This window comes from Branchiostoma lanceolatum, chromosome 8 (genome assembly GCF_035083965.1).
Source record: "Branchiostoma lanceolatum isolate klBraLanc5 chromosome 8, klBraLanc5.hap2, whole genome shotgun sequence".
NCBI classification, from domain to species: domain Eukaryota; kingdom Metazoa; phylum Chordata; class Leptocardii; order Amphioxiformes; family Branchiostomatidae; genus Branchiostoma; species Branchiostoma lanceolatum.
Window position 1 is genome coordinate 6,540,189 of NC_089729.1, and position 23,845 is coordinate 6,564,033.

At 40.9% G+C, this 23,845-nt stretch overlaps 2 protein-coding genes and 1 long non-coding RNA gene across 4 annotated transcripts; 2 read left to right on the forward strand and 1 right to left on the reverse strand.

Moving 5' to 3' along the window:
• Nucleotides 1-677: 677 nt before the first annotated feature.
• On the forward strand, nucleotides 678-9,650 carry LOC136440863 (FAD-dependent oxidoreductase domain-containing protein 2-like). Its single transcript, XM_066437008.1, has 10 exons — nucleotides 678-791; nucleotides 2,139-2,827; nucleotides 3,865-4,116; nucleotides 4,362-4,640; nucleotides 4,936-5,102; nucleotides 5,616-5,781; nucleotides 6,066-6,193; nucleotides 6,545-6,655; nucleotides 7,130-7,286; nucleotides 7,858-9,650. Exons 2-10 carry the CDS (start codon nucleotides 2,211-2,213, stop codon nucleotides 8,003-8,005), a joined length of 2,025 nt encoding a protein of 674 aa, XP_066293105.1. The 5' UTR covers nucleotides 678-791; nucleotides 2,139-2,210; the 3' UTR covers nucleotides 8,006-9,650.
• Nucleotides 4,747-18,443, reverse strand: LOC136440865 (uncharacterized). The gene is made up of 2 exons (XR_010756723.1): nucleotides 18,347-18,443; nucleotides 4,747-5,595 (listed from the first exon to the last, which is right to left on the reverse strand). It is a non-coding gene; the product is annotated as an uncharacterized lncRNA (long non-coding RNA).
• LOC136440864 (FAD-dependent oxidoreductase domain-containing protein 2-like) lies at nucleotides 9,333-23,290 on the forward strand. Of its 2 annotated transcripts, none has more exons than XM_066437010.1 (10): nucleotides 9,333-9,453; nucleotides 13,531-14,210; nucleotides 15,879-16,130; nucleotides 16,517-16,789; nucleotides 17,042-17,208; nucleotides 18,441-18,606; nucleotides 19,082-19,209; nucleotides 19,577-19,687; nucleotides 20,369-20,525; nucleotides 20,923-23,290. In XM_066437010.1, exons 2-10 carry the CDS (start codon nucleotides 13,594-13,596, stop codon nucleotides 21,068-21,070), a joined length of 2,019 nt encoding a protein of 672 aa, XP_066293107.1. In that variant the 5' UTR covers nucleotides 9,333-9,453; nucleotides 13,531-13,593; the 3' UTR covers nucleotides 21,071-23,290. The 2 variants fall into 2 exon arrangements, with proteins under 2 accessions (XP_066293107.1, XP_066293108.1); XM_066437011.1 differs by lacking the exon at nucleotides 9,333-9,453 and adding an exon at nucleotides 12,167-12,280.
• The last annotated feature ends 555 nt before the right edge of the window (nucleotides 23,291-23,845 follow it).

The window sequence follows — 23,845 nt, forward strand, 5'->3', positions numbered from 1 at the left end:
GGGGGTACATACGTTGCACGTCGGGGTACAAACGCTACAAGTCGAGATACATACGCTACAAGTCGGGGTACATACGCCACAGGTCGGGGTACACACAATACAGGTCTGGGTACATACGTATACGCTATAAGTCGGGGTACATACGCTACAAGTCGGGATACATACGCTACAAGTCGGGGTACACACGCTACAGGTCGGGGTACATACGCTACAAGTCGGGGTACATATGCTACAAGTCGGGGTACATATACGCCGGCACCCCTGGCTGACAAAGTAGAAAGCCCGACAAAAACGCCTAAAAACACGTCAAAATACTGCCGGACCCACTCCTCGAGATCTGCTTGGAGAGTATGAAACAGCCCGCACCCCTGGCTACCCCTGGCGGCGATTTCGTGATGTCTTACATGAAACATGCGCCGACGAGTTGGTCTCTGCCAATCAAACGCGTCACTGTCCACCTTAGTGGCAAATAACCCAGATAGCAAGTTACATTTGGTAATCTTATTATAACAGAGAAATGGTATATATGATGAATAAAGAGATGTGCACTTGTCTACATTTGTAGTAGTCTCCGTGTCTGAGTGCTTTAATTCGGGTCGCGATGGAACAAAAAGTAGTCGACAGCCAATCAGGCTGGAGATTCAAATCATAATTGCAATGACCTAAATGAAAAGCCTCTATAAATAGATTGGGGAGGCCTGCAACATTTTCAGAAGAAGCCAGTCAGTCACAGGTGACGGCTTGAAGTTATGAAGCTGGTCTGTATATAGGGAAACAGCCTTCAGTTAAAGGTGAGTAGTTACGGTCTTAAAACTTAGACTCTCTCAGCAATATGTAAGAAATCAGTTGTGAACGTTTTTTTCGAGGACCGGTTTTGATGGGGTGGGGGCACTGACATCTGTGGACTTTCTAGCCCGTGTTGCAGTGTATTAAATCTCAAATTTAATATGCTGGCATGTACTTAGGGGAACAGCATTCTGCTAAAGATGAGTAGGGGAAAACATGAAGCTGAAATCTGCATTATTTCAGCAGCATGCAACTTATGTAAGAAGTTTCTAAACAGCTTGTTCGCAGACCGGTTTTGTTGAGGGTGGGCGAGGGCACTGACATCTGTGAACTCCTATGTCGCGTTGCAGTGTGAAATCTCAAAATAAACATGCTCCAGAACATATGGACGGTTACATATATTACGACTCGTGAAATGTAGTTATTGAAGATTTATAAGACAAAAATCGATCCCTGTTACACAACGTAGTTGTGTTAGACAACTGTGCAAATATCATGATTATAGGGTTTACCGTTCCTTGTGTTATAGCTTTGCTGTATTCGCTGGTGCAATGTATTAAAATTAAGATTAGAATTCCGACTGTGAACTTATGTATCTGTCATAGAAGGATGAAGAAGTATCTGTCTCGGACACTTCTAACGTTATATAGTAGTCCCAAACAAAATAATTATATGGTTTTGTTCTACATCTGGACTTCGTCGACCTGCACCGTTTGCGTAACAATCTGGATTTATAAGCAATTATTTCCGGCATACTTTGCAGCACGAGGACCATCAGTCAATATCATTAGTCTGATTACTAAATGTGTGTAGCCCAGCGCAGTATTACTACTGTAAGACAGCAACATATGCTTCATTTCTGTAGCTTACAAAACTTGCCAATCCCCCCCCCCCCCAACACACACGGTAATTAGTGCTGGGTAAGACATTATTATGAGTGTTTGAAGCAGCAGCAGAGACCGTACAACATCCACACTTTTTTTTCCTCTTTTGGCTCCTACAACAAACCCGATCTCAAAGGAGTCCTTACAACAGTTATACGACAGGATAAGGGGATAGACAACTAGTATATGTAGTAGTTGTCTATCCCAGTTTCCTGTTGTGTAACTCTGTAGGACCTGCCAGTAATATAATGGGTACAGTTGTCGAACCGGTTTGGTGTAAGAGCCACAGCAAGAAGGAGATCTGTAAATGTTGCATGGTCTCTGCTGCTTCTTGCTTTCTGTCTGCATTTTTCTGCATGTTATAGCTTATGATGACTGCACAAACATTTGTCATGAGAAAAGTACTGGTAGTTCAGAATACAGTGCGTTTTATTTGACATCACAATATTCCTTTTGTATATTTTACAGCACCACCAGTCATACGTACAAGACTACAGACATATTGTGCCTATCAGCACGTAAGTTGTCCTGCCTATCAGCATGGCAAACCTTCCATATGCCAAGCTTCTTGCCATGGCTCTCCTTGTCGTGACCGCTCTTCCGTCGTGCCTTCAGCAGTCATCTCACGACGTGCCTCTCATCAGAGTTCAAGCCGGAGAAGACATCCCTGCGGAACCCCTCGGCAATGATGGTAACGCAAAACAAGGCTTTGACGTCTACCATGATTACCTCGTCATCGGAGCTGGGCCATCGGGGCTGCAGATGGGGTTCTTTCTGGAGCGAGCGGGACGAGACTACCTGATTCTGGAGCGCGGGGACGGCGCGGGGACGTTCTACAAGCAGTACCCTCGCCACCGCAAGCTGATCAGCATCAACAAGCGGAACACGGGCAAGACCAACAAGGAGTTCAACTGGCGCCACGACTGGAACTCGCTGCTCAGCGACGACGAGAGCTTGGAGTTACGACACTACTCCAAGGAGTTCTTCCCCAAGGCGGACATCCTGGTGCAGTATCTGCATGACTACGCCACCAAGCTGAAGCTGAAAGTACAGTACAACACCAACGTACAGGGGGTGTCCAGGGTGGCCAACCACACCGCCATCGCCAAACATCTCTTCATACTACGGGACCAAACAAACCGGACATACGCATGTCAGTAAGTAATCATACCACAGTGGCAACACTCTTCTTATGATAATCATAAACTTTTCACTGCTAGGAACTTATCTTTGCACCATATTGTGATAGCATGCGTATACTCAACAGGGAAAACATCTAAGTAGTATTGGTTTAGATTATTAGGAGTTATATATTTATAGGTATATATTTCGGTAGAATGATTTAGACTCTTGACTATTTTGAAATGTATAGATCATTAGATGAAGTCCATAACGAACACATAATGAACAACGTGTTTGTTGTCAGAAAGTTAGCAACAACATTTATATCACCTGGATACGTGTTACATAAAGTTAACCAAGCAACATTTCTTATGTAAGGCTGAAGGCAGTTTCCCCATCTTTCTATACTGCTAGCGGCTTGATTGGGGAACTGTCATTGTGGGAGAAACTTTCATTTGTTGGTCGTCTTTATTAGTAACTAAGATGTTTGGAACACTGTTGGATTTTGATGGTCTGATTCTAAAATTGAAGGCATGATTTATACAACTTTAAAGATATCATCACTAATTCTAGGGCACTTGTTTACTGTGTCACATGATATGTATGTGTTGCTTCATGACCGAATCCTTTTTGATGACCTAGACAGAAATATTAATTAAGATCGACGGGTCAATAGGAGCCTTTGAATTTGTGCATGTATGGTACACTGTTACTTCACAAATACAGACGATAAAAAGTACGTGTGCTCTACAGGAGCTAAAGTAAACCCAAATATTGGTCAGGTCAAATTATGACACAAAGGCTTGAAAACAAAACTAACCTACCTTTCTGCTACCACTATACAGAGCTGTTTCCATAAACAAGGTAATTAAATATCTAGCTTTTGTTTCGGGCAGAAAATGATACAAGTTCAAAGTATGGATGATGATGAACGAGTAGGAAATCCAGAAAAAGGATCTTATTGATTTTGCAATGAGTTGACAAGTCAGAATAAAGAGAGCATGACAAGGAGTGTAATTTTGTTATAGCATGAAATATAATGAAGTAAATTATTTTGTTTTACTCTCGACAGAACCCTGATAGTCGCCACAGGAATTTGGGTTCCCAACACTCCCGACTTCAGAGGCCACGAGCACACCGTCGGGTACGAGGACATGTCGCTGGATCCGGAGGACTACGAGGGCAAGACCGTCCTGATCCTCGGTCGAGGGAACTCTGCTTTTGAGACAGCGGACCACATTATCCACGCCACCAACCTGATCCATATGGTCGCCCGCAGTAGGGTCCGGCTGTCCTGGGCCACGCACTATGTCGGGGACTTGAGGTAACAGCCAGGAACAGTTTTTGGCAATCACCTTATTAGATATGTAGTACTTCAACAGAGATGCTGGTATCACAAAGCTACATTTGGAATTAGATTTCTACCCTAAAATATAACCTACCTGTTGATGGAAGATAAAAATCTAAAGTAATAAGAAATAGAAAAAAGATCAAAGAAAGAGCAAAATGGTTGAAACGATTAATCAAATATTACACTATCATTATCGCTTTTTTTTGTCTTGTTTCAAGGGCTGTGAACAATGGACTCCTGGACACCTACCAGTTAAAGTCCTTAGATGGGGTTATGGAGGCTGACATGGAGAAAGCGGGAGTTGTAAACATCAGTGGAAAACTCTACCTGGATACGTTCAACGAAAGAGGCCTAGGTCCAAATGAGCTCGAGGATGATAGTGACAGACTTCCTAATGCTCCTCCTAAAATACCCGCGGACAACTTCTCTGCACGCGAGCCCTACGACATCATCATACGCGCGCTCGGATTCAAGTTCGACAACAGTATTTTTGATGAGTAAGTGTCAACCTAAAACAATCTGTTGGGGTTACATGTATAAAGATAAAGACCATGCTTAAAAAACAGTTCAGGCTAGCAGCTAATAATACATTTTTTTGGTGTATTTATTACCATTGTATGTGATTTTTATTCGTCCTTTGAAACGTACATCATGTGAAAGAGTTTGTCGAAACTATACAAATATGAAATCAGGATGTAGCTTATGTTGTGTAAAAAGCTTAAACTTGTGTCAAATTGTGCAGGCTGTTCCATCAGTTAATGCCACTGATGAGACTGTTATTGTTCCCCTCAGATCCACAGCTGTAAAGATGGGACGTGATAGGAAGAAGAAGTACCCCACCATCAACCATAACTACGAGTCCAGTAATGTTCCCGGCATGTTCTTTGCTGGCACCTGTACACACTCGCTGGACTTCCGCAAGTCTGCAGGGGGCTTCATCCACGGCTTCCGATACACAGGTACATGGGGTTAAAGCATTTCTTTTCTCTGCTTCATTTCAACTTCACTTAACGATGTTGTTCCTGTAACAGGTGGCATGTTTCACCTGTGCTATTGTTCCTGTATCAGGTGCCATGTTTCACCTGTTCTGTTCTTTTTGTAGCACGTGCCATGTTTCACCTGTTCTGTTCTTTTTGTAGCACGTACCATGTTTCACCTGTTCTGTTCTTTTTGTAGCACGTGCCATGTTTCACCTGTGCTGTTGTTCTTGTAGCACGTGCAATGTTTCACCTGTTCTGTTCTTTTTGTAGCACGTGCCATGTTGCACCTGTGCTGTTGTTCTTGTAGCACGTGCCATGTTTCACCTGTGCTGTTGTTCTTGTAGCACGTGCCATGTTTCACCTGTGCTGTTGTTCTTGTAGCACGTGCAATGTTTCACCTGTTCTGTTCTTTTTGTAGCACGTGCCATGTTGCACCTGTGCTGTTGTTCTTGTAGCACGTGCCATGTTTCACCTGTGCTGTTGTTGTTGTAGCACGTGCCATGTTCCACCTGCTGGAGTGGCGTAACCACGGCGTTCCCTGGCCCTCCGTCAGCCTCCCCATCACCCAGCTGCTCAGCACCATCGTCAAGCGACTGAACGAAGGCTCAGGGTTCTACCAGATGTATAGTGTTCTGGGGGATATTATCATTCTGAAAAAGTGAGAGAGGGTTTATTTAGTTAACACTCAGTCAATATCTGTATAATCACAAAGACTGTATGTTTTTGCAAAACTTCTATCTAATGCTAATATTTCAATGCATAGAATAAAAAGTGCGTCTACGTGTTTTATACAGAGTTATGACTGACTGTCTTTGTCAACGAAAGGAACAAGAACCTGTTTTCCGCACTTCCAAGTACGCTTGGAACTGTTACACAAAGTTCTTGGAACCGTTCTCAAGTTCTTGATACCAATGTGACACTTACTCCTACCTGTGTTTATAGCGGTGGAAAGTCCTTCACGTATCTGGAAGAATTTCCCGTTCGTCTGCTGCCTGCTCTCCCGAAGGTCGCAGGTCATGATGGGGAGCAGTTCATAGTGGTGGCACTGGAGTACGGCAAGAACTTTTCAGGTGGGCAGTCACATTGGTACAGTATATATGGCCAACATTATGCACACGTAGCCTGGCAAAACCTAGTATTAGAGATTCTCATGACAATTGTTCTGCAGTGAATCTTCTATAAAATGATTGAAAATAACAGCTTTGTTGACTTCATATATGTTAGCTTGAGGGTCGTGTGAGTACATGTATGTTTAATCGCGGAAACATGTTTCAGTGCACGTATGTCCATATTCATATCATGATACATGTGTGTATACATGTATGTCATTGATGCGTAAAAAATTAACGGTACCTTTTAGCATCAATTCTAATTCCTTTACATTGTAAAGTGACAGAGCTCCATGTGTCTTTTACCCCTAGGCCCTGGTAAGGACATATTCCGAGAAGACCGCGCCACAGGAGAGCCCAGCAATGCTCACAACTCCAACTTCCTCCATCCTGTCTTCTACCATTACGACAAACTTCCTTCTGGTAAGTGTTCATTGAAATCACGACAAGCTTGTGCCAGACTACTTTTTACATTTGGTCACAAGAGCACAAAATGCATCAACCCACTCTATTGGTAACATCAGTTCTAGCAGTTTGAAATGCAGAGAACTGTACATGTACCTAGTTGTTCTGGATGTCATATGCATTTTTTCTAGTGCGTTTTCTACATCATAGGGTGACTGAAAGGGGTATAGTAAGTTTGAAAATGTGGTAACGCACAGAATAGTAGTAACTGTTTACTCCTATCAAAGAATATAGGCCGACAAAACAAATTGGTGCTAAGATATGAAACTGATGCACTTAGCAGTTTGTCACGAAAATCTGACAAGATAGGAAAACGTTTTGAAACACATTTCCTTGCTTGTATGTTTTAGAAAAAAAACATACAGCATCACCACAACCATCATTTGTGTGATTTAACATAATGTTATCGACCATTTTCCTCTCCCCTTGCAGAAGCAGACATGTTGGCCCGCCCAGAGAAATGGATCCTTCCCCGCCCGAACCACCTGCACCACACCGTGGAGGACTTCCTCACCAGCTTCACCGCCCCCAAGAGTCACATCCTCCCCATCAGACGCTTCCTGGAGACAAGTCTGGACACTGACCTCAGGTAGGGACAGAGGGTAGAGGTTATAGGTCATAGGGACAAGTCTTGATACTGACCTCAGGTAGGGACAAAGGTTAGAGGTTATGGGTCATAGGAAAAAGGGTCATATGAATAATTCTATAGGCTACTTTTGACAAATGTTTATCATAAAACACAGCACAACAACAGAGTTTGTTTTTCTGGCCCCCCCGGCTTTTGAGTCGTCTCTTCATCAACCCTGTAATGTCAGGATAACAGATTTAGGTTCTGGGTCACAGGGACAAGTTTGAACACTGACCTCGGATAGGGGCAAAGGTTTAATGTCATGATGGGTCATGGAGACAACTCTGGCGCTGACTTCTGGTAGGGACAAATGTTATAGGTTATGGGTCATAGGGACAAGCTTGAACATAGGGATGCAAAGGTTGATTATGTTTTGGGTGATGGAGACAACTCTGGCGCTGCCCACAGGCATGGGTCAGAGGGTATTGGTTTATACAAATCTGAACAAACAATGTTTGTTGTTAGTAGATTTGTGGCATATATGTTTTATGGAATACTACACGAAATACCATGTTGTTTATCTACCTTTCAGGAGCTTCTTTGCTGAATCCTGCTTCAAGATGGCGCTGAAACACCGTAGTGTACCTCAGGAGTGCCAGGAACACTACCTGCAGGGCCAGGGGCTCATTCCTACAGCCCCCATACACACACATGCTGTCAAGCCTGGTCTGGTCAAGTAGGAGACATGACCTGGAGTAGGCTGCTAAGGGCCCTGTCACACAAGTGCGTATATTCAAGTGCGCGTGAGTTGCGCATTAACATTTTTTTTGGTTTGCGGGGAAAAAGATGTCTTCTACTTTGACCCACCGTTGTGCGGCCTGGTGATCGAGCCTACTTATTCGGCTGCAAACTTAACCCAAACCAAAAACATGTTACACGCAACTCATGCGGACTTGTCTATATGCACAAGTGTGACAGGGGCTTGACAGGGTACTATGCACTTTCAGCGTGATCTGAACCAATGAATCATTTTAATATTTTAGTTTAACTATCCAAACAAAATACAGACATGGGTGTCTTGACTATGTACATTTATGCAGTACCGTTCACACAAGGTACATGTATAGAAAGTAGAACATGTATCAGTCCTATTGAAAGTTAACAGGAAAAATACAAGAAAATAGTGTATTACTAAGCTGCACTATGTCTATAAGTTTATTATCTCAAGTATGTTTAAGGAATCAAAGATGATTTGAAGGGTATCATCGAATAAACCATGGAGATGATGGGAGGGTGTAGCTAACATCATGTTTGTATGTAATATTAGCAGCAACATGGTTTAATATCTGTGCAAACATTATACGGTGTGTAGATAGTTGATACTGAATTATTCATTACCACGAATGTGAATGTGACGTATTACCTTTTGGCACTTGATGTGTTGCAGTGATGTATGGCATTTTAAGTGCTTCTTCTGTGACGAATGCATTATGTTGTAGCGTTAGCTGACTATCTATTATAAGCGTTAAACGTTTTCACAGAGTCTCTCAGTTTGGCGAAGTAGGAAATTATGATCCAGAATCCAAATTGTAACCCGTATGTACCAGTGATGTAACTAATTAGTGCATTAGCTAGAGCTAACGTAAGTTGTGTTCACGAAGATACGGGCAAACTGTAATCATGAAATCAAGGAGGTTAAATATACGTATATTTAACCTCCTTGATGAAATGCAACCATTTGTACCTAACGTTATGTAGTGTCACAGCGTCCTCTAGCGGTTTGATGGCACATTGCAGATTCGTGTTGTGATGTAACGTGGAACTATAAGACTCTATAAGGGTTCAGAGAGTTCTACTATGGTTCTTTTCATAAGGTTTCAACCATTAACAAACACATTACCAATGGAGACAGATGAAGCAAATTTAATTTAATTGAGGATAAATTGTTGTTTCATTGGATAATATCATAGAAAAGTTTGATAAACAGGGTCTACAAATAATTCACAATATCCTCAGAAACCCTACTCAGACCCTAAATAAACGAAGGCGGAAGTAAACTGTGGGTGTAATACTCAGTGGGGAGCCCGCAACTTTCTCAGAAGAAGCCAGGCAGTCACATAGTACGTACAGGTGACGGCTTGAAGTTATGAAGCTGGTCTATACATAGGAAAACAGCCTTCAGCTAAAGGTGAGTAGTGTAAAGCCTGAAAACTTGAACTCTGTTAGCAACATGTAACGTTATGGTTAACGTTAACGGAAAGATCGAAGTCAGTGAACGGTTTGTTCGAGAGACAGTTTTGTTGGGGTGGGGGGCACTGACATCTGCGAACTGTTTAAGTCCGTGTTGCAGTGTGTAATCTCAAAATAAACATGCTCCAGAACATATGGATGGTTACATTTATCATAAAATGTAGTTATTGAAAATTCACAAGCCAACAAATAAATCCCTAGTGCCTTTGCATAACGTAGTTGTCTCAGACAACCACGAATATTTTTATCTGGCCCTGCTTTACTTCCTTATGAATTGTAATTGTATTCACCGACCTATTAAAATTAAGATGCCACGTGTGGCACTATCAATCTATCATAATAGGAGGAAGTAGCATCTGTCCTAGATATTTTCCTACTAGATTACTAATGGCTAATTACTGCAAGGAGGTTGATTACTGTAAGACTGAAGCATAATTTTGCTTCATTACTGTAGTTAGCTATTGATATTTGCCAAAGTGGTCCCGAAAATCTGTTCACTTAACAACAGCAAAATGCAAAAAATAAACATTTGTTCATGAATCATGTTATTGAATGGTTGAATCCTGTTCGAATGGTGAGTCCTACAAATAAGATTAGCATCTGGAGAGTGTCATGCTTTAAATTAATGTGGCCTTTGGTCATTGTATTTAATTTGTAATGACATGATATTAGCCCAAACCTCTCATTTCAAAATACCGATTGTGCCCAACCTGACTACTCCCCAACTGCAAGCAGAGGTTCGGCTCCTGCTGGTTTTTGACATGTTTTTAAGCATTTTTGTCAGCTTTCTTTTTGTGCCATTTTCTTTATGTTTGGATTACTTCCGATTAGTGACACACAAAAATGGGACAAAAAAGAGAGCCAGACAAAAACGCCTAAAAACACCAGTCGGAGCCGAACCTCTGCTTGGCGAGTAGTCGGGTAGTAACATTACTGTAACTACTAGTATATACTTTGGCTAATAGAACTTTTACAATGTGGTGGTTTATCAGTTACGTAGCCATCATTAGGAAGTTTACTTCCAGGGAGTCACAGCTATCCAAGGAGACATAAACTCACAAGCTAAATGTTGTATAATTCATATTTACTCGAGCCTGTGTTACACAACCTCTCACTGCTAGGTGCTAATTGGTCTAGAGGCCGGTCAGCCAAGTGGGCCGCTACGAGTGAGATTAGCTAATACACACCACCTGTTCATTTCACATAGATATCAACATCTACACCAGGCTAATCAATATGTACATTTAGCGGTACCAGAAATAGCCTCCACCAGGCCCGCAGATGGCTGGGAAAATAGTAGAAATTGGCCAAATAGAGTGAATAGTATGCTAAGGGAGTCCACTACGGAGAGAGGGTCCAATATGCGCCTGCGAATGAAACCCTCTACTGGCCAAACTCCCCAGGCAAATATTCTCCCTATAGCCGGCTTGGTTAGTCTGGTAGAGACTATACCAGAAATGTGATGGTTTCATGTTTTAGTCATTTAGCTTAAAACTTAAAAGCTGGTGATATCTTCTTGATGGACAGAATTTTCTACTAAATCCTGTCTCATCTTTAACCCTTTCTTAGGGTCAAGACTGAGTCCCAGTGATACCCCAATAATGATCGATTCTCCCTGTCCCCTTTCCTGTTCTTCCCTATGGCTTATAGAGTCAATTCCACATTACCGAGAGGGTGTTTGTTGCCTTTTGTTCTAACATTTACAAAACCTTTGTAACAATCTATGTGAGATAAGTAACTGTTAAGAACAATTTCCAACATTTATTTGGTGTTATAAATATTTTCTGCTGTGTTCCAACAGGTTAAACAAATTTCCAACATTGAACACATTATTTGTATTAGTTTCTAAACTGTTGCAACATAGATTGATTATTTGTTTGAACATGTTCCAACATTCTACAAATATGATATAACTGGGTCAGTGGGCTGGGAACAGGGCAATTCACGCATCCCTTCAAAGTCTAGGGGATTAGGCCTAGGTGCCATGCATAGACACCTAAAGACAAAAGAGTTGCCAGTGTCCAGATGTGAAATCTAAAAATATACAGAGGCAGACAATAGGGCCTGATTAGCACCTACTTTTATGGGGGCAATAACCCAAATCTACCATTTTGAGAATGATGCAAAATGTTGGAACATGTTCCAACAGTAGAACAATCACACAGATTTTTGAAAACTGTTCTAAATAAAGAGATATTTGTGCAAATACTTTCATAATATTTCCAAAATATATAGATGAGTTCAAACATGTTAAAACTTTCATTTCTAATTGTTTGAACGGTCTGGAATTATTTTGACTGAAATAGTCTTTTCTCTAAAATTGTTCAAACTTATTAGCAATATCATCTGAAAACCCTCTCAGTGACATGGAATTGACTCTACTCAGGAACATGTCCCCCATTCCCTCAAGGTAGAAAAAAGAAAATTTTCCTGTTTGGGCAGAATATAAAATCAGCAGTTCTGTATCTACAATGTAGAACAGTTGATTAAGTTACTCTGCCAGTGGAGGGCCTGCATACTAATGAGCCCAAAGTTGACCCTGTACAATAAAGATGTCGTCACCTTGCCCCAGGCTAAGCTTCACAACAGGTTTTCCATTGTTCTTTTTGCAATATAATGCACCCTACATACCTGCATTCCTTGACACACGCCTGCTTAATTTGATCAGACCCTTCAGAAATGTTTTTAAATCCAGACTTTTGAAATGTATGTTTCCAGGAAAAAGATGAAAGTACAATTTTGACTGATTCATCCAGCTGTTTCAGGTAGGGTTTTAGCCTTGAGTGGTTTGGATGTCCCTGAGTTGTTGTTGGGTTTGTATCACAAACTGTTGATAAAACATGAAAGTCACAATCTATTGATAAAACGTGTAATGGTTTAGCATACAAAGTCCTTGTATACCACTACATAATGTTTTATCAACTGTTGTAAGTCCTGTTGCTGCTGAGTGCGAAGTTTATGTTCCGCCTGTGTGTGTGTAATTTTGTTATTTGGTTAAGAACAGCTGACTTGACGCCGGTCCCTATATTTGATATGACTAAGAGGCTGTGCTGATATTTCATACTGACTCCAAGCAGAGGAGGGGTTCCAGCTGGTTTTTGACGTGTTTGTATATGTGTTTGTCGGGCTTTCTACTTTGTCATGTTTTTTGTCTCTATAATATAAACCCCAGACAGAGCTTGGAGAGTAGATATTTCACACAATCACTGAGTTGGAACCTCTGCATAGGTACAAACAGTCTGTCGGGGTGAAAATTGATTCACCTGATTTCTACCTGGTGAAATTCACCAGGTAGAAATGTACCATACAGTACGGTTACGGTTACTTTTGACAAAAGTATCAAAGTCTGGGTCCTAGAAAAGTGTTGATGATTATTGTTGTCAGGCTTAGCTAAGATATGAAATTAATACAGTAGAAGTTATACCCCAAAATATTAATCTACAAGTAGTACAGCAGCCAATTTTCACCCCACATCTGTCCAATCTCTTTAATTTCAATACTTTTTTTCAAATATCAAAGGAAGGTTTCATGTAATTCTGTGAATTGTTTCAACTTCAAACGTCCACCGTCTTTTTTGTCTTGTAATTGGCCTGCTAGGATCCCAAAGAAATATGTTGATCCTATGAAATACCTAAGAGGGGCTGCTAACAGCTAGTACATTGTTATCAAAGAAAAAAAATTGTTTTTATGTGACAGGCTTTCATTTTATTTCTAATCATCACAACTCTAGCTTTGAGGTTTGAAGAGTTTATGTTGACATGTAGGAATATAACAATATTTTTCCCTGTGTGTTTGGCCAAGTTGACTTGCAGATTATTTTGTAGCTCACAGTAGAATGTATATTTCTCAAGATCATATTATAAGGTATAAAGCTTTGTATTTTCTTTTTGGATGTTATAACTTTTGATAACTGCACAGACTTTTGATTGATCTATGAAAAAAATGGTGGTAATGGTAATTCAGAATAAAGTGTGTTTCATTTGATCTCACAATATTCCTTTTGTATATTTTGCAGCACCACAAGGCATACTTCGAGACTGCTGCAGAGTGATCGTTCCAAGTTGTCCTGCCTATCAGCATGGCAAACCTTCCATATGCCAAGCTTCTTGCCATGGCTCTCCTTGTCGTGACCGCTCTTCCGTCGTGCCTTCAGCAGTCGTCTCACGACGTGCCTCTCGCTAGAGTTCAGGCCGGAGAAGACATCCCTGCGGACCCCCTCGGCAATGAGGGCAACGCAAAACAAGGCTTCGATGTCTACCACGATTACCTCGTCATCGGAGCTGGGCCATCGGGGCTGCAGATGGGGTTCTTTCTGGAGCGAGCGGGCCGAGACTACCTGATTCTGGAGCGTGGGGACGGCGCGGGGACGTTCTACAAGCAGTACCCTCGCCACCGTAAGCTGATCAGCATCAACAAGCGGAACACGGGCAAGACCAACAAGGAGTTCAACTGGCGCCACGACTGGAACTCGCTGCTCAGTGACGACGAGAGCTTGGAGTTACGACACTACTCCAAGGAGTTCTTCCCCAAGGCGGACATCCTGGTGCAGTATCTGCATGACTACGCCACCAAGCTGAAGCTTAAAGTACAGTACAACACCAACGTACAGGGGGTGTCCAGGGTGGCCAACCACACCGCCATCGCCAAGCATCTCTTCATACTACGGGACCAAACAAACCGGACATACGCATGCCAGTAAGTAATCATACTACCGGTATAGTACAGTGGCAACAGTACTGTTCTCATGAAAATTATAACCAGCTTCTCACTGCTAAGAAGTATTTTGAAATTATTAGAAGTTATATTGGTATATATTTTGGTACAAGTAGAATGATTTTGAAGCTTGAATGTTTGAAATGTATATAATTGATAGTATATAGATTGTATTCTATTATGAATGTGTTTAATTTTCGTGATGTTATATCAAACTGTTGTGTTATATCACCTGCCTATGTGTTACCTAAAGCCAAACACGCAACAATCCTTATGTAAGGCTGAAGGCAGGTGGTTGTTTTCCCATCTTTCCCACGCTAGCGGCTTATGTTTAATGGATGTATCCTTGTGGGAGACACTGCCATCACTGTTGCCATGGCAGCTCAGACTTAATTATTTTGAAAAAAAGAGCTTTAATGAAGAGTTGACTTGGGTAAGCTGTGTCCTTGGAAGGTAAACACTGTGGGAAAATATAATAGGGTTATGTGGACATTGTAATTGTAATGTCCACAGTTGGGGCCAATGATTGATTGAAAATGCTTAATGGTAGATCCTGAGCCAACTAACCCTGTGCCTGAGTAATTTTCAGTGGCAGTCCACCCACTTACAATCACAATGCGTTTTTCCCCAGTCTTACGCATACGCGTCATGACAGTACTTAAAGTATGTAACTGAGTGCTTTGATTTGTGCTGAAAAACTGGTTTTGTTGCTCTAAGTCTTACTTTAAGGCAAACAACAGTTCTGGTCCATTGGAACTTATCAAATAAAGTGGCAGAAATCCAACTTGCAGTCTTGGGAATGTGAAGCCATATTTAACTTGACAAGCTCCAGTTAAAATCACTGCAAATTAAACCTACCGTTTGGTGTGCTAAAATTTGGAACAGGGCTGGATTTTGATGGCATGATTCTAAAATTCAGGCATGGTTTTTATGTACTGTATTATTAATATCATATATTGTACTTGGGCACATTGTCAAATGATACAACAACTCTACCTCACTGAAACTTTTTTGATGCACTTAGTCTATATAGAAGACACTGACGCTTAGATGGAAGGGCTAACGGTAGCCTTTGTGCATTCAGTGTATGGTCAACTGTTTACTTCACAAACATGGATAAATTAAAGGGAATCATAGTGTGCTCTACGGGAGCTAAAACAAACCCAAACACTGCTGAGTTTGCCACCTACAATGTGGAGGCCTCCACTGTTTTTTTCTTTGATAGTTTGTGAATTAAATTGAAAAAAATAGAAAACAAAACTCAAAACCAATCTTTTTGCTAGTAGTCCACCCTATGCAGCTGTTTCCGAATCAGAATAAAGGCAAACCGTTGTGAAAGAAATGAACTATTTAATAGTGATTTTTTCGTTCATGATGCCAATCATATCTAGTATAGACCTGTGTACCTAAACAATTTTCATGTACAGATACAGGTATGTATACAGCGTTTTAGGTACAGGTCTTGACCAGTTTGAATTACAAACTACGTAAAGTTAGTTTTGGAGGAAAGTCAGAAAGCGCAGGAAATGTAGAAAATCTTTACCTCGGTCACATATGAGTCTTGAGTGGAGATGAGAAAGAATGTGTTCAGGAGTGTAATTTTGTTGTGACATGAAATAAAAGTGAATTATTTTGTTCTACTCTTGTCAGAACCCTGATAGTCGCCACCGGAATTTGGGTTCCCAACACTCCCAACTTCAGAGGCCACGAGCACACCGTGGGGTACGAGGACATGTCGCTTGATCCGGAGGACTACGAGGGCAAGACCGTCCTGATCCTCGGTCGAGGGAACTCTGCTTTCGAGACAGCGGACCACATCATGCATGCCACCAACCTGATCCACATGTTTGCCCGCAGTAGGGTCCGGCTGTCCTGGGCCACGCACTATGTCGGAGACTTGAGGTAACAGCCAGGAACATTTTAGGCAATACAGTCAAACCTGTAGTTACCACCTCTATATCAAGACCACCTGGCCAATGTGACCACTTTTTGGTGGTCCCTTCTATGACTTTTCCGACTGACACAAGTATCAAGAATCCTATCAATAGTGACCACCTGTCCACATAGATCTAATTCTATCGGTCCCCTGAGTGGTCTTCTTGAGCAGTTTTGACTTAAAGTATTTCAAGAGGGATACTTGTATCATAGAGCTACATTTTAACTAAATATGTACTCTAAACCTACATGTAGCTGTTGATGGAAGATGAAAATGAGTCATACGTGAAAATTGTTGAAATGATTGAAGTGATTTAACTATAATTGTATTCTTTTCTTTGTCTCCTTTCAAGGGCTGTGAACAATGGACTCCTGGACACCTACCAGCTGAAGTCCCTAGATGCGGTGTTGGAGGCTAATGTGGAGAAGATGAGAGTTGTGAACATCAGTGGAAAACTCTACCTGGATGTCTACGACGATGATGAAGAAATTCCAAATGAGGATGATATAGAAAGTCCGCCCAATATGCCCCCCAAGATCCCCATTGACAACTTCGCTGCACGTGAGCCCTACGATATCATCATTCGCGCTCTTGGCTTCAAGTTCGACGACAGCATTTTTGATAAGTAAGTGTCAATCTGCAATGAAGAATGTTATTTCTTTTGAAGATTACCGTATTTCATTTCATGCCAACAGCTAGTATTACTCAAGCTTGGTATCTACTACAATTTTTGTACGATTTTGATTTTAATCCATTGAAACATTATATTAAAGAAATTGTCAAAATCAATATGAATCCAGGCTGAAGCGTATGTTCCAAAAACAAATTGTGCCGGCTGGTCCATCAGTTAATGTCACTGATGAGTTTGTTCCATCAGATCCACAGCTGTAGAGATGGGACGTAATAGGAAGAAGAAGTACCCCACCATTAAGCATAACTACGAGTCCAGTAATGTTCCTGGCATGTTCTTTGCCGGCACCTGTACACACTCGCTGGACTTCCGCAAGTCTGCAGGGGGCTTCATCCACGGCTTCCGATACACAGGTACATGGGGTTAAACCGTCTAAGCATTTCCTTTCTCTGTTTCTTGCCATATTCTTGGTGCCCCGCGATGTGCTTGTTTGTTTGAACCTTAATATTTATGTAAAATTCGAATCTTGCTAGCTTAGCTTTCATTGAGGCCATGAGGGAAGAGGAAAGGGTCAGACCAAATAAAAGAATATACATGCATGGTTGACGTCCGGATAAATCCACCAACATATGATATAGTCCCAATAAATCCATAAATATATATCCTCACACATACATGGTATTACAAAAACACATAATAGAAAAAGGAATGGTCTGTGTCCATTCATGCTTCTCTCTCATCATTGACAAATGACCAATGTTTATTAGGCCCATAAAAATACAGTGTAGTTTTACAACATTTAAGCACTACCAGCCTCTAATCTACCGTGAAAAGATAGATTTAAAAAAAAGTTGGAACAAAAGCACTTCAGGTCCAGTTAACTAGTGATTCCTTGTTTCAAGGTTGTCATGTTGGTATGCAGGAACTAACTGTTGTGCCAACATGGCCGTACTGCATTCTTGTTTATAAGAATCACAGATGTGCCATGTAAATGTTTCTCAGGCCCATACCAGGATATTGCAGCTAGTTGGAACACAGCATGTCCTTCAGTCACTTGGCTAATGTCAGCTTCTACCAACAAGGTCAAAGCTCCCTGCAATGAAAAGCATTTCACTTCAGATTGGTGATCCTTGTATCACGTGTCCAGTGTGTTACCTTTATTAAATGTAAACTAAGGTTATAGTCACTGCAACACTTTTGTGAACATGGGGTAGGAAAGGAATGTTTTAGTTCCTTGAGCCATGATCACTTGGCATCAATATTACTAGCACAAATTACATGTTACCTGATATAGGAGGTACAGCCAGATTTGATATTTTACGGACCACACATGACACTTGACAGCTTTGTAAAATAGAAAGGTGAAATATTGAGCTTTTCAATTTTTTGGCTCATTGTCAACTCTGCCCAGAGTGCCTTGTTGCTGCAACAGCTGAACTTTCAACCCTCCAAATCATCATCATCATTTGTTTTCTTCTGTAACTACATCTTAACTGTTTATATTGATGTCAGGTCACCTGATGATTACAACCAGCATGTGCCATGTTTCACCTGTGCTGTTGTTCTTGTAGCACGTGCCATGTTTCACCTGTGCTGTTGTTCTTGTAGCACGTGCCATGTTCCACCTGTGCTGTTGTTGTTGTAGCACGTGCCATGTTCCACCTGCTGGAGTGGCGTAACCACGGCGTTCCCTGGCCCTCCGTCAGCCTCCCCACCACCCAGCTGCTCAGCACCATCGTCAAGCGGCTGAACGAAGGCTCAGGGTTCTACCAGATGTTCAGCGTACTGGTGGATATCATCATTCTGAAAAAGTGAGTGAGAAATTTTTTTTGTGTTAATTTACACTGTCACCTTCTATATATAAAACACAATGACATGTATATTTAGGTATTTTGTAGACTTTTAAGTAGCGAATCCTTTTTTATTATTGGCATTATTTTACATAGATTGAAAAGTCTGTCTATTGTTTAGAGTCATGATTGACTGCGTTGGCCAATGTCCAATGAAAGGAATAACAAACTGTTTTCAAGACTTCCAAGAGCTCTTGGAACTGTTTCTGAGTTCTAGGAACTGTTCCTAATTATAAGTTCTTGGAACTGTTGGTAAGTTCTGAAAACTGTTGCTATGTTCTTGGAACTGTTACTGAGTTCTTGGAACTCTTAGTCTTACAGAGTTCTAGGAACTGTTCCTAATAAGTTCTTGACACTATGACCTTTTAGTATGTAGAGTGTGGACGTTCAGTGTCGTGACAGGATTTGCAACACTTATTCCTCCCTGTGTCCATAGCGGTGGAAAGTCCTTCACGTATCTGGAAGAATTTCCTGTCCGTCTGCTGCCTGCTCTCCCTAAGGTCGCAGGTCACAATGGGGAGCAGTTCATAGTGGTGGCACTGGAGTATGGCAAGAACTTTTCAGGTGGGCAGTCACATTATGTAGTCTGACAACAATGTCTATCAGATTCAGAGCTTCCTCATCACACTTTCTCAGTGGCAAATCTTCCACAAAATCAGTTTGGAAATAACAGTTTTGTTAACTTAATTAGGTACAATATATGCCTGGCTAGCTTCTGTATAGTATGTATCTCGACATACAAATGTGTTAGTAGAGTAGACTGGAAGGTTAACTGTTTATCTTAGATATATACTTTTCCAATACATGCATGTCCGTATTTATATCAGGATATGTCTTGTTGATGTGTATTGGTACCTGTTGACATCACTTTTAGTTCCTTTATGTAGTAAAGTCACTGATGAATTCAACTCCTTATGTCTTTGCCCTCTAGGCCCTGGTAACGACATATTCCGATCAGACCGCGCCACAGGAGAGCCCAGCGATGCTCACAACTCCAACTTCCTCCATCCTGTCTTCTACCATTACGAAAAGCTTCCCACAGGTCAGTATTCATTGGAATACATGTACATGCTTGTGCTTTTGATATTTGGTTGCAAGAGCACAAAATGCACCAAACTTTTCAATTGATAGTTCAAAAATGCAGTTTGAAATGCAGAAAATAGAACCTACATGTAGTTCATCAATACATATTTTTCTAAGTGCCTTTGTCACATCATACATATAGGTTAACTAATAGATCTACAGCTGTAGGTTTAAAACAACCTAGCAAAGAGTTGTAATTGCATATGCCTAACAAAGAATTTCCGGTGAAAAAGACTCTAAAAATGGTACATACTGCTTTCTCTACTTTGCACTGATAGCATTTGGGAAAGAGTATGGTGGTTAAACATACAGCACTACCATTGGACTAGCCCTCTGCTGTAGTGACTTGCACAAAGCTGTGTGGCCCAGGGCTGCCGAAATGAAGATGGGCGCCGCCTTATGCACCTTCTGGTGCGGGAAGGACTTTAACTTTTTTAAACTAACTTACAAAGAATATAGGCTGACAAAACAAAGATATGAATCTCACTAGCAATTTGTTACATAAATCAGACAAGATAGGAAAACTTATTAAAACATATTGCTCAGACTGCACGCTTTATAAAAACTATACAGCATTACCACCGTCCTTATGAGTGAGATATGATATATCTTTATTGTCCATTTGCCTCTCCACTTGTAGAAGCAGACATGTTGGCCCGCCCAGAGAAATGGATCCTTCCCCGCCCGAACCACCTGCACCACACCGTGGAGGACTTCCTCACCAGCTTCACCGCCCCCAAGAGTCACATCCTCCCCATCAGACGCTTCCTGGAGACCAGTCTGGACACTGACCTCAGGTAGGGACAAAGGGTAGAGGTTATGGGTCATAGGGACAAGTCAGTGAACACTGACCCTTAGGTAGGGACAAAGGCGATCATGGGTCATAGGGACAAGTCAGTGACCTCAGGTAGGGACAAAGTTTAAAGGTTATTCGTTAAAGGGATAAGTTTGGACCCTGACCTCAGGTAGGGACAAAATTTAGAGGTTATGAGTCCTAAGGACAATTCTGAACATGTCTGCATACAGGGCATGGGTTGGAGGTTATTGGTCATTGAAGCAAATAGTGTTTGTTGCCAGTAGATTTGTGGAATACTCCACAAAACACAACAGAAGATAAGATAACAATAACATTGTCTGATAGTATCCTATGAAGGATCTGCTTTTAGTAAAACACATTGTTTCACTACCTTTCAGGAACTTCTTTGCTGAATCCTGCTTCAAGATGGCGCTGAAACACCGTAGTGTACCTCAGGAGTGCCAGGAACACTACCTGCAGGGCCAGGGGCTCATCCCTACAGCCCCCATACACACACATGCTGTCAAGTCTGGTCTGGTCATGTAGGGGACCTGGCCTGGAGTAGGCTGCCAACAGGGCACTATGCACTTTCAGCATGATCTGGACCAATGAATTGTTTTAATATTAACTATCCAAACAAGATGTAGACTGGCTGGATTATGTAAACTTTATGCAGTACCATTCAAGACCTCACAAGGTATAGAAAGCAGTACATGTATCAACATTATTGAATTGAGCCAACAGGAAAAATACAAGAAAATAGTGTAATACAAATGGAAGGTAGTTTGATTGTGGACACTTTTTGGTTTTCAACATAGGTGATGTTGTACAGTCTGGTACTGGTATGACATCAATAGATGTGGGGTTATCATAAGATTTTGCTGGGATAGGTTTACCATATTCAAGCTCCAGGTTTAGGCCATCTTCTTTCCATTCCTACTAAGATTACACTAAAGTGGTTAGTAAGCTGGTTAGTAATATATTCAGAATATGTTTCTTCATTCCTCCAAATCATGTTGTATGAAAGGGAACGTAAACCAGAGCAAATGTTATGCCCCATAAGGTGCCTTCTGCAGATATGCTGCTAGCTCTCGCTGCACTCTGTCTATAGTTATTCTCTCAAGTATGTTTAAGGAACGTGAAGGTGATAAGAAGTTTTGGGTAAGTCCTTAGAAGCTGTGCTTGAAACCTAACAAAGTCTTTAGTCCATAGGAATTTTACAAAAGGACACAGCACTGTCATGATAAACTGACAAAAACAAACCAACATTTTCATGTGCAGATACAAGAACTCTACATATCACAAGTGTTGATATGATGATAAAGGCCCAATACCTTTATTTTGTGGAGCTGTGAGAGAGAACATTCTATTTTTATGCACAGATACAACAACATGTACGCTATGCCTTCTGAAGATTGTCACGACTGAACTGATTTAAATATCACAAACCAATAACTGCAGTAGACATCACAACGTTACCTGAATCATACATTGGAATGTTGGGCACATTTCTACAGCATTGTTTAAGGTAATAACTATAAGATGTGATATTGTCGATTGTAGCATTATACTATTATAGGAACCAAGCTTGGAAGCTGCTTGTAGTATTTATGCCAACAGCTAGGGGGTGCTGTTGACAGGAAAAGCTTGTTTTGTCACCATAGAATTCTATTGGGCTGAATTGGGAGGACACATACATGTATTTGTAAAGTACTAGTTGATGATTGACAGTTATAATAATTGACAGATATAGAGTATGCTGAATTTACCATGGATAATCTTAGTACTTCTGGGCCAACAGAAGAATGTAGGACATTCCAACCAGACTCGCTGTAAGATATTTTGATGGTTGTATATTTTCTGAATCAATAGAATACCTGAGATTTTATGAAATTGATGGAACAATTACTATAAAATTGTATTCTTCCCAATAGACTTATTCAACTAAATATGAAAACCAAGTCTAGGAATGCCTTTAATTGGAAGTGTTGTGAATTTGTCATCTTCACCACTGGAAACTTTGCATTGTGTAGATTGATAAAAAGGAAACTTGACATAGCAAACTGCATGACAGGTCACAATGGGGAAAATTTCACTATTGTTGTTAGCCTTGGTCTAAGAGGGAACAATGTGTCAGACATGTATGTATACAGTAACTCAATGACATGTGAAGACATATCTTCTTAGTGGTTGTGACGAAGTTTTCCTCCTGAAATACTTTACATTTTTTTCAGAAATAACTTGAGTGTACAATACTGTAAAGATACCACAGGTGTGCATGTACTAAACACAGTTGTTCTTCTGAGATCATGAACTAAACATCAGTTTGTGAAGACATTTCGCAGGGCACAAAATTTTGAACATTAATGTTCCTCCAAGTTTGTTTGTGCAGATTGAACATTCCATCTTCTTGTACTTTATTTCCAAAGATGTCATTGGTAAGTATTTTTGATCTGGTTAAATTGCTGTGGTTTCAGCTTTATCATTTACCCTCAATGTCACAGTTTCTTTATGCAGTAAAATCTTGTTTTGTCACTATGTGGTATTTCAGGCAGTATTTCCAAATCTTGTAGTCGTGTATTACACATCCAAAACATCAGAAAAGTATCAACAAGATTTGCAAATTTTGAGCAATTGAATGATGCAGTTGAGTGATGGTGTTGGTCGACTTCACGTATATTTTAATCAAAACAGTAGCAATGTTGTTCTGTATTATGCCCTTTCAGTTTCAAGCTGGTGAAGGAATAAACCATATATTTTACCGAAGGGTCTGTCATACAAATTTATTTACTTATATACATCATGGAAACTTTAAAAGATCACTATCTAATATCGAAGGATGCAGTCTGGATTTGCATTTATTTCCTACTAGTCTTACCAATCCATGGGGGATATGGCAGATGTGAGAACAGTCCTCAGTGCCTCTTGAAAATGTCTGCAATTTTGATAGCAACAGCTAGGTGGCGCTGTTAGCACATGTAGCGTGGACAAATCTTCAGTCGTGATTTTGTACAAACTGTTAGGCCACACCAACTTGATTTTATGGATGACATCCTCTGGAGACCCCAAAACTAATGCGCGCGGGCGAAAAAAATAAAATCCAGCCAAAAAAAATGCTGCTAAACCACAGGACTACTAGTACAAAGCTGGTATTGCGAATTGAACCACAGAACACAGTTTATTTGTAGGAGGTACATGTAGGTTGTCTTGTTCATCATAGCAGACTCAGCGCAAGTGATTAATTTTTGATATATTGACAAGAACGACCAAAGAATAGTATACTATTAGAAGGTATTTGGCTCCAAGGACTGTGGATGATAT

Excerpts from the sequence above, each read along its gene's own strand:
- LOC136440863 (XM_066437008.1), top strand. The coding sequence starts at position 2,211 with ATGGCAAACCTTCCATATGCCAAGCTTCTTGCCATGGCTCTCCTTGTC. Across the intron at positions 6,194-6,544 it reads GTACGGCAAGAACTTTTCAG|GCCCTGGTAAGGACATATTC; the intron begins GTGGGCAGTCAC and ends TTTTACCCCTAG. Across the intron at positions 6,656-7,129 it reads TTACGACAAACTTCCTTCTG|AAGCAGACATGTTGGCCCGC; the intron begins GTAAGTGTTCAT and ends CTCCCCTTGCAG.
- LOC136440864 (XM_066437010.1), top strand. The coding sequence starts at position 13,594 with ATGGCAAACCTTCCATATGCCAAGCTTCTTGCCATGGCTCTCCTTGTC. Across the intron at positions 14,211-15,878 it reads AACCGGACATACGCATGCCA|AACCCTGATAGTCGCCACCG; the intron begins GTAAGTAATCAT and ends TACTCTTGTCAG. Across the intron at positions 20,526-20,922 it reads AGTCTGGACACTGACCTCAG|GAACTTCTTTGCTGAATCCT; the intron begins GTAGGGACAAAG and ends ACTACCTTTCAG.